The 14,882-nt window shown below is 37.1% G+C and overlaps 1 protein-coding gene across 3 annotated transcripts; it reads right to left on the bottom strand.

Moving 5' to 3' along the window:
- Positions 1-358: 358 nt before the first annotated feature.
- Positions 359-14,544, bottom strand: ripk2 (receptor-interacting serine-threonine kinase 2). Of its 3 annotated transcripts, none has more exons than XM_077556171.1 (11): positions 13,979-14,544; positions 13,028-13,181; positions 12,242-12,397; positions 10,244-10,401; positions 10,118-10,167; positions 9,869-10,030; positions 9,698-9,783; positions 7,593-7,694; positions 7,384-7,480; positions 5,714-5,860; positions 359-5,572 (listed from the first exon to the last, which is right to left on the bottom strand). In XM_077556171.1, exons 1-11 carry the CDS (start codon positions 14,176-14,178, stop codon positions 5,193-5,195), a joined length of 1,692 nt encoding a protein of 563 aa, XP_077412297.1. In that variant the 5' UTR covers positions 14,179-14,544; the 3' UTR covers positions 359-5,192. The 3 variants fall into 3 exon arrangements, with proteins under 3 accessions (XP_077412297.1, XP_077412296.1, XP_077412298.1); XM_077556170.1 differs by having other exon boundaries at positions 359-5,575; positions 13,979-14,543; XM_077556172.1 differs by having other exon boundaries at positions 359-5,575; positions 13,028-13,232; positions 13,979-14,068.
- Between the last annotated feature and the right edge of the window lie 338 nt (positions 14,545-14,882).

The following is a 14,882-nucleotide window of genomic DNA, read 5'->3' as shown; positions in this document are numbered from 1 at the left end:
TTTATTGAGCCAAAACACATATTTTACATTTGAAAAATGTCACGCCACATCACCAAACAAATGTACTTAGCGTGAATCTTTGTTGTATGAATGACAGCTGGTAGATACGCAGGTTCATTGTACCTTCTGCCATCTAGTAGCAGGTCATTTAATTGTTTGGCCTTTCATTAAACATCACCAGCATAGCTAGACGAGCAAAGTTACAGTGTTTGTAGTAAATAAATAATTGTTTTCCAAACCAATGAAGTGAAACTGGATAATTTCCCGTGGCACAAGTGATGACAGTGGTTGGGAGTCAGTCACTGGTCCAGATGTACAAAAGGCCAACTATCATTTGTAGAAAATGTTACATACAAGATCCATCAAATATGTAGTTTATTTACAAACTGAGCTCAATTTGTGTCTATTGACGTATTTTACAAGTCAAGAACAAAATAAATAGATAATAGTTAAATCGAAATCACTTTTACACATTACAATTATTTTTGAAGACTTACAGTATTGGTCATCTCTTGTTTATGCTTAGTCATAGAAGAGAAGACATTGATTACTGTTTGACCTCTTGACATCACATTTAACGCCAGAAGGGTTCTTGGACTTGACAAGGAGACACAATCCCTGAAAGAAGATAAAAGCTGTAACTGATAGAAGAAAACAAACAGATCAAACTATTGACCCGCGCTAACTCTGCCACCATCTGTTTAATACCCTGTGATATGACATTACTCACACTTGACAAAAGGAAACAGTCCCGAAATGTTTGAACGAGGTTATCATATTGTGAAATTTCTTCCCTTTGTTAAGTTAATAAACAATTATTTTGATAATCAATTAATCGTTTAGAGACATTCATTTGAAATTGTCTAAATCTTCAGAATTTCAGTCTCTCGACAGTCAGCATTCTCTGATTCTATAGTCCAAAGTAGACAGATTATCTTTGTGGTCAAACAAAAGACATTTGCTCTATTTTCTGACAAGGGACAGACCAAACCAGTGACTGAAGCTTAATTAATCTATATAGTGTCTATCAATTAATTAATAGACACAATAATCAACAGGTTAATCGATTATTAAAATAAATGATTTGGCACCCTAATCAATCACAATATTAGCAGTTTGGAAAAATACTTCTTTTTTGTACAATGATGACATTTTATCTAAACAAAATATGGCTTTGTGCTAGTAAAAATTACAACCATTTTTTGTAAAGAACAAAACGCCAAAACATTGTAACCTTTCTATTTGCAAAACATTATGTTTTTAAACAATTACTTTCTCTTAAAAAAAAGTGGATTTTTTTTTCTTCTCAAAACTAGGCAACATTTTCATTCCAATGGCATTTAGGTGTACACGTTAATTGGCTTTAATTACGATTATGAGAAGCTTCTTGGAAAAACAGGATCCCTGGACCCAAAAAGTCTGAGAACCCCTGACCTAAATATAACACTTTTTTTTTTTTAACGCCATGACTGCAGAGCAAAAAGAGAAGTAAGAATTGCTGCTTTGGCTTTAGATATCGGTCAGCACTTTGGCTACAATACTACACTGAAGACTCGGTTTGAGGAAGTGAAGGCCGCAATGAGGAAGAGAGCGACACCACCAAAACGCAACACGTATTTCAGAGAATTACCAGACACTTACAGCAAGCCGTTTGGGCTAGCCAACACAAGGTCCAACGTACTAGTACAGTGCACTCCTTGTCCTCACTAGTAAAATGACTGTGTTGTGGCGAGTCACTTTGGCAAGCTAGTAGAACATCCAAGTTACTGCTGAGGCCAAACTGTGCATTACTTGACATCTTGGAATTTTATGTCACTATTAATATTAGTAGTTATCTAGTAAGGTACTAGAATTGCACTAGTAGTCGGAAAATGTGACTCGTAAGAGTACTAGCGTGCTGAATTGTCTTAATATTGTGGACAAAGAGAGTACTAGTACATGGATGGATTTTAAAGATACGGAATAAATGCTCAAAAGGCTTTCCGTAGGCGCTGTAGTCACAACGTGCATACACACGACGAGGCTTTAAATATGCAACGGACTTTGCTGCACTAGTGGACTATTGCACCGCCTCACAACTGCTAGGCAGAATCACAAAGAGAACTCGGTCAACAAATAGTGTTGACAGAAAGGAAATATAACATCAAATTGCTTACAGTTTATCATGCTTGGCTCTAAACTGCACATTTTTATAATTCACTGTACTAAATTCTTCTATTAAAAGTCAGAAAAATGCCACGACTGTGTCATGTATAAACTATTAACGTAATGAATTCACCAGAAATAGAAAATGGATGAATTGATAACTGTAATATTTTGGAAGTGATGAACCAATACAGAATTACCCGAACATGTCAACGAACACTTGAATTGGGCTTAGTTTGTTTCCAAACTCTTAAAAGTGCTTTGATAATTTGCTCTACGCATACAAACTCCAAGCGACTGCAAAAACAACAACAACAACAACAACAACAATATAAAATATACCAAAGAGAGACTGTAGTGCTGCCTCTGAATGAAAGGACTATAAATCACTAAAACCTCACAAATTTGGTTCTTTACATGAGTGGTTCTCAAACTAGGGTCCACAAAATAATCGGCAATAAATTACTTTATATCATAGAAACAAAGGATTTTCAGGAAGGAAAGTTCTCCCCTGTAAGGAATCCCTGGACCCAAAAACAATACAATTCATTTGTGTTTAGTTAGTATTGTTGTCATTTCAATAAATTAATACACAATTTATATTATCATGTATGTATTAAATTTGTTCAAGTGGTCAAAAAAACAACTAAGGGGGTGTCTAGGGGTTTGGGGGCTGCAGGGGCTGGGTTGTGGTGGGGAAAACCCCCCGAGAATACCTGAACTTGATTTGGAGACACTCAAAGGCTCTTTAAATGGTTGACTCCCATTTAATTTAACATGCATTTCACTGTATTTGGTTAATTCCCAACACAGCTGCGTAATCAATGGAGGATGTGCACACAAATGCAACCACATGATTGCAGTCATTTATTTTTACTTCCACGCTCAAATTCAATTGAGTTTTACAGGTTAGAGGTCATATATATCACAAAATCTGGAATTTGAACTCAGGTGTGTGGACTTTTTTTCATTCCCTCCCAGACATTTTCACTGAAGCAACCCCCTTCGCTCCTATCTGTTTTACTGGATTTTGACTGATTTTGTAAGGCCCACATAATGTTGTGTTCTATTGCTATGAAAACATGGAACCTACCAAAAGAAAAGAGTCTCTTTTTTCATCAGGAAAAAAAAAATTCTATATGTTTCCATTTTGCAGCAATTAGCATTAGAATATCGCTAAGTTTCATCATTATTTACAAACCTGTTTAGAACTGTGGGTAAATGAGTTTTTTTCAACATGGCTCTGGTTGATCTCTTCCACTCTGCTGCCACCTGTTGGCTGTTTTTGTAATACCTATTATTGCTTCAACCATTATGTGCAGTTAAGAGGCTGCATCAAAGCCTTCTGTATGCTCTAGCATAATTATTTTTTTTAAAACGGATATTACTTAAAATAGAACGTATTTATACGTTTTTGGGAGCAAATGAGTTAATAGCCACTGTAGCCATGTTTAACGAATAATGTCTTGCTTTGAGTCCCTGGACCCAAACAGTTTGAGAATCCCTGCTATAGATGATACAAAAGCCAAAGGTTCAGGTCTTTACATCAATGACTGCATAAGGCTTAAGCGGTTCCCTGTCGAACAAAAACACTGACAGGAACCGTGACAACAATCTCCATAAAAATGGAAGCAGAAAACGGACCTTTTCACAACATTTGTAAACATAGGTCACAAGGTACTTCCAGGTGGCAGAAATGACCAATGAATAGAACTTTAAAAAAATAAAATAAAATACAAACTTGTTTTTGGTGTTGCACTGCAATGTATATTCTAAAATGGTTTAGGTAATATCAAAATGAAATCCATCTGAACTAAGTTGCAAGATTATTACTATGATTGGGGCGGCATGCTTCAGTGGTAAGGTGGTCGTCTCCCACCCGTGAAGTTGTGGGTTCAATCCTCACCCCTGGTGACCATGTCCAAGTGTGAGTAAGACACTGAACCCCGCCCGAATCGGTCCCAGCGGACCTGGCAGCAGCTGACCTCTGGTGTATAAGTGTGTGTGTCAAAAGTCCATTACTAAAGCGGCAGAACCAGAAGCATTTCCTAGGAATGGACGAGACCCAATACCAGCCTTATTTTAAGGTACTGATTACTCCTGACCTAAAGGATGCCAATACTAGCCACCGATACTAAAGGTGGGGATGTAATGATATCCTAACATCACGATATGAACCTTACAATACAGTTATTATCACGATATTGTGGGAAGTAGGGTGATGTAAAATGTTATGGGAGTAATAATCGCTACAGTGACCAAAAGATGCCTAACTAAAATTAAGATACACTAATAAACTAACCAGCACAGGGTTCTGGAACTGCATAAAAGTAATACAACTTCACCTTTTTAACAGATGTGCTGCTTTTAATATCGTGACATGATGATGACGATATTGTGGCAATTTTAACAACACAACATCCTTTCGGAAAAAAAATTGTATTTAAGTCCTCCTTGCGAGTAGTTGGTGCTACATTGCAGCCATTTTACACATGGGTGATCATTTGTTTTACTTCTTCCTGCTCCTTTTCAAAGATGTACAATCTAATTTTATTTTAATGTTTACATTTCAGTTTTGTCTGTTGTTCATTATGTCATTATCAAACATGTTCATAATAATTAATCTATCATCTGCGTCAGAAAGACAGAAAGGTAATTTGATTTTTTCTTCTTCTTCAAAAGTACCAGCAGTTTCGGTACTTGTATCGGTGAGTACTCAAGAGTGAATACTCGTACTGGGATTGGTCTGAAAAAAATAGTGGTGTATATAAAATGTCTGGCCGGGTTGTTCTCAAGTAATTTATCAAAAAAGGTTAGCCCACCAGTGGCGCCTCCTGGCATCATCGGCTTTGCTGGGCGTGCGGCAATGGCTAAAATCTTCAGTTGAGACATTTTTTTTCACTCTGCCTGCCTGGGTCAAATGGCATGTAAGTTTTTTTTTTTTTTGCTAGAAGTGCCATCAGCGTCTGTGTCACCCGTCATGGCGAAAAGGCCCATAGAGCGATTATTTGTCACAGTCTACGATGTGGACAATCGCCACAGCGGGTCTACATGTTCCTCGGGATGTTGCAGGACAAGGAAAGCGGCGGCGCGTTGGGCACTGCGGCCACCGAGCTGATTTCGTTGGGGTACGGCTGGAGGCCCATCTGCTTGTTGTGGTGCAGCTTGTGGACGACCACTCGGCAGAAGTCTTCGCCGTGCCTGTGACAGTTGTCCAGGAGCTGGCGGACCTTGGCGGCGCGCGTGGCCTGGTTCACCACCAGTTCGTAATCCTCGCGCATCAGCATGGAGCGTGCCAGCAGGGCGTCCAAGCTCTGGTTGAGGCAGGCTTCCGTCATCTGAGCCACGATCTCCTCGCGTCGCCTCGACATCCACTGACCGATGGGACCCTGCGAAGGCGACGAGCAGCGCAATGGAGGCGAATTATCTGCTGGAGGAAGGAAACAAATGAGATGGCGTGAAAACCTATCATAAGGGGTGTTCGACTTTTTAGCTCCGCTGGATCGGACTCGGGAACGATTCCGGGCGCAACCAAAATGTTGCTGCTGAGACTGAAACGTTCTCGCACCTTGTGGCTTTTCACAATTGACATTGAGTGTGAGGGCCTCCATCTGTGTTTCGCTCTGGAAGCCATTCAGATTGTTGACAGTGCAGGGGTCCTTCAGAGAGTCGGGGGGATCCAGAGTATGAATGGGGACTGATGATGGAGGTCCCTCTGCGATGGGACGAGGAAAAGAAAGGCAAGCGAGAATTTACTTATCAAGAGTCCTGTAATATTTGTTTATTGAGTTCTGAAATAATTTCACTTTCTAATAACATTGTGTAATCATTTGAATTACTTTTGTCAAATTACTTAATTTATTTATTGAAGGGTTAGTAATAAACATATATTAAATAATTGTACATACATTAAACATAAAATGTACTTTTTAATCTGTTCATTTATTAATTTATTAAATTAAGTATGAATAACAAAATGAAAAATAAGAAATATTGTTTTAATTCATTTTAAGAAATAACGGGCTTATTGATTTATTAGAAATAAAAAATACATCCACAGACAAAAAAATACAAAAAGTTTTATTTGTTAAAATTTCTATTTATATTATTTTATTAAAAGATTGTTTTAATGATTTATTTAAGATCGAAATATTAGTAAAGATGTTATAAATTTTTGTTTTTACTTTTATTATTTTCATTCAATTTAATAAATAAGTGGTCAATTCATTCTGATTAAATTAAGTATGATTACTAATATTTTAAATATGCAATGATCTATTTATTTCCTTATTTCATTAATAGGCTTACTGACTAAATCGTAAATTAAAAGACATATTGAGTAAAATAAAATATCCATTCATTTTTTAATTTGTATTTTTTTAAATAATTTATTAAATTGACTCAATGAACTATTGCAAATAATAACGTAATAAACTAATACATTGATTTTTTTAAATTTTAATTATTTGCATTTATTTTATTAAATAATTGATTAATTCTGTAAATTCAGTATGAATTTTTTTTTAAATGAGAAACAATGAGAAAATTAATAGTTCTTTTTTTTTTTAATCTCCACCTGTTCATTTTAACGCATTCACTCCGAGCCATTTTCACTGAAGCAATCCCCTTCACTCCCGGCTGTTTTACTGGATTTTGACTGATTTCACAAGGTCCACAGAATATTGTGTTCTATTGCTATAAAACCATGGAACCTACCAAAAGAAAGATTAGTCTCTTCTTTCATCGGAAAGAAAAGTATATTTCTATCTGTTTCCGTTTTGCAGCAATTAGCATTAGTTTCATCATTATTCAAAAATCTGCTTTGAACTGTGGGTAAATCAGCTTGTTTTCAACATGGCCCTGTTTGAGCTATTCTACTCTGCTGCCACCTGCTGGCCATTTTTGTAATAACTACCACTGCTTTAACCGAGGCTGAATCAAAGCCGTCTGTATGCTCTAGCATTTAAAAAAACACACACACATTTAAAAAAACGTATAAATATGTCTTTGGGAGCATGGTAATATTTAAAATAGAACATATTTATAAGTTTTTCTGGGCAAATTAGGTAAAAACCAGCTGTGGTCTTTCAGCACCAACGTTTACTCACCCATGTTATAGACAAATTCAAGACCGTATAACAAAAAAGGAAAAGAAAATTAGAATCATTCTCTTGATGATACTAAATTTGTTTTTGCAACAAGAGTGGACAAAGACGACGACTAATAAGTAAGTGTCACCTTTAGAAGGCTCCGTGTTGGTGCTGGTGAGAGCGCCGGGTAGTGATATGTGTGTTTCCTGGGACGAATCAGACCCTGAGCCTGAGGTGGAGCTCTCCTGTCACATACCAATGGTGGATGATTTACATTTCCAGCGCACATAGTGAAACAACTGCTTGTATTTCCTCATCATCATATTGGCCTGTATATGCAGGCAGATCTCGACTGACCGGCCACGGGCGAGACGTGTCCTTCAGCTTCCTCAGAGTTTCGTCCTCAGCGGCCTTCTCACTCTCAAGCTGTGCTGAGCAGCAGCTGGATTGCTGGGTCAGCTGTGGACGGAGAGGAAGGGAAAAATAAATCACACTGATAACAACAAATCAAGGTTTGCCAACGTTTATGGAGGCAAGGCACGTATTGTCAATTTGAAACCAAACAAAAACGCCACAACAATTATATATTCTAAGGTGATTATCAGATGGGATAGCCTTTAATGTTTTCATGTAAATTAAGCAGAATTCCCGTAGCTCACCTGATGATCTATCATGGCAGTGCACTGTGGTTAGGAATCAATGTGTTGATGTGTTTCTATTTTTAAACTCAAGATACAGAACATTTCTGACACTACACCAAGGGTTAAAGCAAAAAAAAATTATTTGACTGAATTTTCTTTTTTAGGTTTAAATTGTCTGCGGTCAATGAACACAAATTTTGCAGAGCAGTAGGGTGCACACTGATTATTTTTTAAATAATAATATTTAGGCATTAATCAGGGATGAAAAATGTGACAAGTATACGACCGCTCCTGTTAGGGTAATTGGGAAAGCAAAAGTTTTTAAATACTTAATACATACATAAAAACATCAATTTGATGCATTTTGAGAGATAAAAATCAAGCAGGCTTAAAAGACCGTATCAATATATAATAATAATATATATATTATAATATTATAATATAATATAGTGTAATAAAATATCTATCTATGCATGGTCATGTTATGCTATATAAGCAGGGTTGGGAAGCTTACTTTTAAATTATATTCTTCTGATAACAGTTTCTCGTTAATTATTATTATTTTTAGTTATTAACGTAATCCAATCACCATACTAATAAAATAATGTAACTTGGACAGTAACAGTGGACCCCAACTATATGCAGGGGCAGAGACTGGCCAGGACCGCGAATAACAAAAATCCATGTGTAATTGACACCTATTTAAATGCATGCATGGATGCATGCATGGATAGATAGATAGATAGATAGATAGATAGATAGATAGATAGATAGATAGATAGATAGATAGATAGATAGATAGATAGATAGATAGATAGATAGATAGATAGATAGATAGATAGATAGATAGATAGATAGATAGATAGATAGATAGATAGATAGATAGATAGATAGATAGATAGATAGATAGAGAACTGATCACCTCAGATTCATAGATTACATATTTATTCAGCTCATGAGGAAAGTAGATTTGCTTTCTCCGTAACAGTTGTTGCCATCATAATGTGTGAAATGCTGGAAAAAGTGGACAAATAACCTTGACTTCATCTCTCAGAAAGACGCAAGTGTGCGCGCACACGCACGCACGCGCCATAATTATGACCTAATTACGCTACGACGATGATGACGATGCGTTACATCAACTGCATAACTGAACCAATGGCAAGACAGCTTTTTCATGTTAAGAAAAAAAAATGTAGGTATCGGTATGGTATCGGTATGATATCGGTATGGTATCAGTCGATACTGCAAAGCTGGGTATTGGGGGCCAAAAAACGGTATCGGAACAACGCTAGCAATATTCCGAAAAATATTAAACTTTATAAAGTGGCAAATTTGCAAGTTTTTTTTTTTTTTAATCGGAATATCATCTCTCTCAGTATTCATGACAACTATTACAAAATAATTTTACCATTACACGTGCATCTATATGTAGTGCAAAGTAAGAAAATCCCCCTCCTCCTCTATATCAATCAAGTGTGCATTCACTCAAGCACATAGCAGGAAGAGGAACAGCATGTTGAGGGGAATTTATTTTAAGTCATGATCTGTCAGTCGATATCACTCCCGATTTTCTGTGTGTCACCTTCCGGGGGACTTTCTGTAAAATGAACTTTGTGAACAAACACACGTCATGGGCTTACACCACTCAGATAAAATGGGGGAAACAAATGTCGTACAGTATATTAGTCACGTAACAAACACTCAGGAATACTCAGGCGATGGTTAATCATCAATGACTAAAATCACTTCCTATTATAACAGGGGAGGTAAAGTTTCAGTTTCACTGAAATTAAAAAAAAAAAAAATAGCTGTACTGACCTTTGACTTCTTAATCTCTAGTACAGCCACCAGGAAGTCGATTTCATTGAACTTCCTCACCATGGGCTCCAGTTCAATGAGACACTCTGAAATGACAACGAGGACGTCACACTGTGACGTGACATCACATGAGCGGCAAAAGTTGCATTTTCAGATTCAATCCGTGCTCACTGAGGAAGGAAGGTCGTTCGTCGGGGTTAGCGGTCCAGCCGCAGGTCATTAAGCAAACGAGCATTTCTCTGCTGGGGATCTGATCGGACAAGCTGGCGTAGCTGGTGTCGGGACGCATCCCACGAAGTACGTTGAACATGATCTTCATTGGGTTGGTCACTTCTGACACACGCAACAGGTGGACAAAAGTCACATCAACAGCACGTCAGAGAATGAACAAGTGCAGATTAGAAAAAAACAAAGAGTTACCGTCATATGGAATTTGCCTGGAAAGCACCTCCCACATGATGATGGCGTAACTTTATAAGAAGAAGAGAAACAGGCAGATACATTAACAGATGTGCAGATTGTTGATACTGATTGTTGACTTCTGACCTGTACATGTCATGTTTGACGTCAGCGCGGCGGCTCTTGGAGGGTTCGTACTCCTCAGGGGGCATGTAGATCACCGTGCCGCCAATTTCCGATGGTTTGGACCCTGAGCCTTTACTGACGGACAGCTGGCGCCACTTGGAAAGACCAAAATCTGCAATCTAGACAGAAAGAAGATCATTTTAGTTATTGAACTGCAGTAACATTGAGGACATTAACTCATTCACTGCCATTGACGGCTATAGATGTCAAAAATTCACTTTATTTTTATAAGTTTAAAATTAGTTTCCACTTTTGTTAACAAAAGTATGAAAACCGAGAATTTTTTTTTTTTATTGTACATTTAGAACAGATATAAAGTTTGTGATTAATCGTGAGTTAACTAGAGAAGCCCCTATTTTTTTAATAATCTTTTTTTTTAAAGAAACGATTATAAAAATATATATATATATATATAATTTTTTTAACGAAAATATAAAAAATGTAAAAAAAATATTAATGTTTTTTTAAATAGAGAAAAATATTGAAAATTAAGAAAATAATAATTAAAATTATTTTTTAAAGAAAAGATGATTAAAAAAATAATAATTCAAATAATTTACAAAAATAATTCAAATAATTAATAAAGACTAAAAATTAAAAAAGAATATTACAATTATTTTTTAAAAAAAGAAAAGATTAAAAATAAAATTTAAAGAAAAGATTATTAAAAATTTGAAAAAATAATTAAAATATTTTGTTAAATAGAAAATTATAATTTTTTTATAATCACTTTTTTTTTTAAATAGAAAAGATTCTTAAAAATTTGGGGCGTCAGGCGATTAAAATTTGTAATCGTAAATAATGTCATGATTTCACTAGTTAAATCACGATTATTCACAAATGTTATATCTGTTCTAAATGTACAATAAAAAAAATCTAGGTTTTCATACTTTTGTTAACAAAAGTGGGAAAAAAATGTTAAACAATTCAAAATAGTTAAAATTAATTTTGACGTATATAACCATCAATGGCAGTGGATTGTTAAAGAAGAAGTCAATCCCAAAAATGTTCTTTACAATAATATGTTGTATGTGCCACCACTAGTCTAAACACAGCATTCTGATTAATATTATGTTTGTGGAATATGAATTAAGCATCAAAATACACCCGTTTTTCTCTATCTCAGGGGGCGGCCATTTTGCTCTGATGTCATTTGCAGTTGACAAAAAGTGGATGGATTAATTGGATGGGTGGATTTTGCTGCTTAACTCATATTCCACAAATGCAATTATAAGAGAATGCCGAGATTAGACTAATGGGGGCACATACAACAGATACCACTTCAAGTAAGGTAAAATAGTGCAGTACAATAAATTCAACAATATGGAACATCTTCAACTTAAATTTTGAAAAGAAATACAGGGGGAAAAAAAGATTTTTAAATGCTGCTGCCAGGTCAAAAGAAAGTTTTTACATTATACAGTCGCAATTCAGTATAGTAATATGTTGTGCAGAAACATGCTGGATAGCAGTGAGATCTACTGTTAGATTTGCAGCATAATTAAGAGCAAGAACAAGAGGCAGAGAAGGTCCCCATGTAATTCATACTCATTGTCCAGAAAATATGTCCGAATATTGTTGTAGCTCCATGTGATAAAGTAGTAGGCAGTTTGAAGGATTATAATATAGGTAACGTGGCATTTTGCATTATAGTGAATGTCTTACATTTGTGCTTTGGCATTTTTAATTTTTGGGGGAAGTGAGTGGGGTGGGTAAAGGTATTAATAATTAAAAATGTCTGTCTATATTGTGAATTTTCATCTACAGTATTGTGGATGGCTCTGGGATGTAAATTAGGATAAACGGACACTCGCTGTCGAACCAATCTCCAAATAATGTTCAAAAATCCCCCCAGCAGTGTATGATGACATGAATGCTGAGTGAAGCATTCATCCCAATCATAATAAAAAATGACAAGATATGCCGATGAAGCAAAAAAGTAAACCGCCTTGCACACACCTTGACATGGAATTCGCTGTCCAACAGAATATTTTGTGTCTTCAGGTCATGGTGTAAGAGTGGTGGGGACATGTTGTGAAGGAAGTTGACCCCCAAGGCGATCTCATATAGGATCCTCAGTCTTAAAGGCCAGGCCAGCACAGGGTACATGTCCTTCTACATACACACACGGCAGACACATACAGTAAATTGCAATTATGAGTTGAAGCAGGTGAGTTGATGCTACAAACCCTTGCCTAAAAATAACTGGCGAAAAGTCTAAAGAAAATTCCCAAAATTATATTAGGCTTTTATTTGTACTTGGATAAATACAGTACATCAATGTTTCAGTTTTGTTTCCAAGAAAAACTGCTGCATTATGATAAGTGACACATTCAATGACTGAGTTTAAATAGCGATTAAGCGCCCCGAAAAAACAAAAACAAAAACCTAAATGAAACTGCAATTGCAGCCTATCTAGGAATGATAAGCTCGTTTTTATTGTTATTCCATTACAGTAAAGCCACAGGATGAAAGTACAGTATTGTGTGTTGCGGTTGTTAGTGACTCACATCAAGAGATCTTGTGGCTAGACTCAGTCCAGTTGTAATTTCTACGTCACTTTCTACTCGATACTACAATTAATACTTTAGAGTATTTCCAATAAATATGTATAATCGTCAATCTTATACCAAGCACTTTTTTTTTTAATCGTGCATTGCACTCCGAGTAAGAAAAACTATTTTATATCTCCCAATGTGTAAAGTACCAGACAGTGAAGACATGATACAGGAGGAGAACATCTACCTCATGCAACAGTTGGTCCAGTGAGCCATTGCTCATAAACTCGGTCACAATGCAGAAGAACTCCGGCTCGTTGCAGATGCCAAAGATCTGGATGATGTAGTTGAAGCGGGCTTTGTGGAGGACCTCGGCCTCCTTCAGCAGACACTTCCTCTCTCTGGAACACGGCCAGATGCAAATTACTCTTCACATTTATTACGCTGTCTACCTGTTGCCAGTCATACGACAGAATCATAACTTTGTTTTAGGGCTGGGCGATATGGCCCAAAATTCATATCACGGTATAAATTGCACCTCTTCGCGGTAACGGTATATATCATGATATTATACCAAGGGTAAAAAAAATGTTTGTAATTCATAATTATTATTTTTGTTATCGTGTCTGCGTAGAGAAGCCAAATTGACACAAATAAATAACAATAAAAAATACTAATTAAGATAATTTAGAGTACAGTACAATAGCCTTTTCATTTAAGTTTCTATAATTCATTCAAATATCTGTGCATGTGATTGTGGAATGAATGTGCATTCTGTTCCCACTCATTGTAAAAGCGACTTAAATGCATCTGTAACTTGTGTCATCCCTGTCCAGTGTCCACATTACAATCCTTCCTTGACACCGATTACTATTATCCTATTAGATAGGGCTTTTAGTGGCAAATTGTGGCACCCCCCCAAAAATATTCCGATTAGTTTTTCAGCAAAGATCTGAATATAGGTTCCACGGGGGGAAAAAGAGAAAATAAATGAATTTGAGAATGACAAACCACGTTATCACTTTTGTTTGGAGATTTTTGTACAGTACATTTGCATTGGCTCAATAAAGATTTAATTTAATCAAAGGTGACCCCCACCCTTTCACTCAGTACTACATCCTTGCTGCTCCATCTTGTTTGCAATTGTACAATTTCCAGTTGTATGCTAAATGTAACTACAGACATAAAACCGTGGTACCTTTCGCCGAACGGGGAGTCCAGCTTGAGGCACTTGATGGCCACGGTGGTCCTCCAGTCGGAGTGCTGAGCCTTGAACACTGTACCGAAGCCCCCTCTGCTCAGATAATACAAGTCGGTCAGCTTCTGGTAGGGAATCACCGGCAACGTGCTGGTCAGACAGCCAACGTTCACGCAGCCCGTGGCCGCGTGTGGCTCCATCGCCGAACGTGAGCCTTCTGCTTTCCAAAAGCGTCGGATCCACTTGACTGCTGCAAAAAGCAGAAGTGGCCTTTTCGAAATGCGCAAGGAAGAGGAGGAGCAGCGTGTTTCACCCACATCTCATTGCATTACGTCGGTGTGTGTTAGTGAGCTAAGCTAATGGAGAAGAGATGGAATCAATGGTGGGTGGAACGTCACTTTGGCTTAATTGCTGGGGAAAAACAATACACCCGGTGACCAAAATGTAGGCCAGCAGGTTTCATTTTGTGTGTTTCGTTTTCTAAATTACTTGGAACCGTCCGACTAGACAATGCGGTGACTGGTAGACAGAAGCAGGCGGGTTTGTTATTGTTCATGACGTCACACTTCCGGGTTGGGTGACGCTGCCTTCATTGTCATCGGAATCGACAAAATTCAGGCGCCCCCATAGTAGTGCATGGTAGGGTGAGTTACAATTTAATTCGTTCCGGCAGTCTACTCGTATATAACATTAAATTTGTGGAGAGGTTTGGGCTACCGCAGATCCCTACGAGTGCGCTCATTTTGTTTTTTGTGTGTTTGACTGTGTCCGGTTTGGTGTGACTCTTCTTGCCCACATGTGAGAGCATCATGGTGCCTTAATGTTGTTATAATAAAGGCGGTGGTGGTGGTGGTAGGGGTACAGAAAACACGAAAAATTGAACCAAATGCTGATTATATTAAAT

This window comes from Vanacampus margaritifer, chromosome 2 (genome assembly GCF_051991255.1).
Source record: "Vanacampus margaritifer isolate UIUO_Vmar chromosome 2, RoL_Vmar_1.0, whole genome shotgun sequence".
NCBI classification, from domain to species: Eukaryota; Metazoa; Chordata; class Actinopteri; order Syngnathiformes; family Syngnathidae; genus Vanacampus; species Vanacampus margaritifer.
This window is presented reverse-complemented; position numbering and strand designations above follow the sequence as displayed.

Excerpts from the sequence above, each read along its gene's own strand:
- ripk2 (XM_077556170.1), bottom strand. The coding sequence starts at position 14,178 with ATGGAGCCACACGCGGCCACGGGCTGCGTGAACGTTGGCTGTCTGACC. Across the intron at positions 13,182-13,978 it reads GACTCCCCGTTCGGCGAAAG|AGAGAGGAAGTGTCTGCTGA; the intron begins GTACCACGGTTT and ends GCCGTGTTCCAG. Across the intron at positions 5,576-5,713 it reads CAATTGTGAAAAGCCACAAG|CAGATAATTCGCCTCCATTG; the intron begins GTGCGAGAACGT and ends TCCTTCCTCCAG.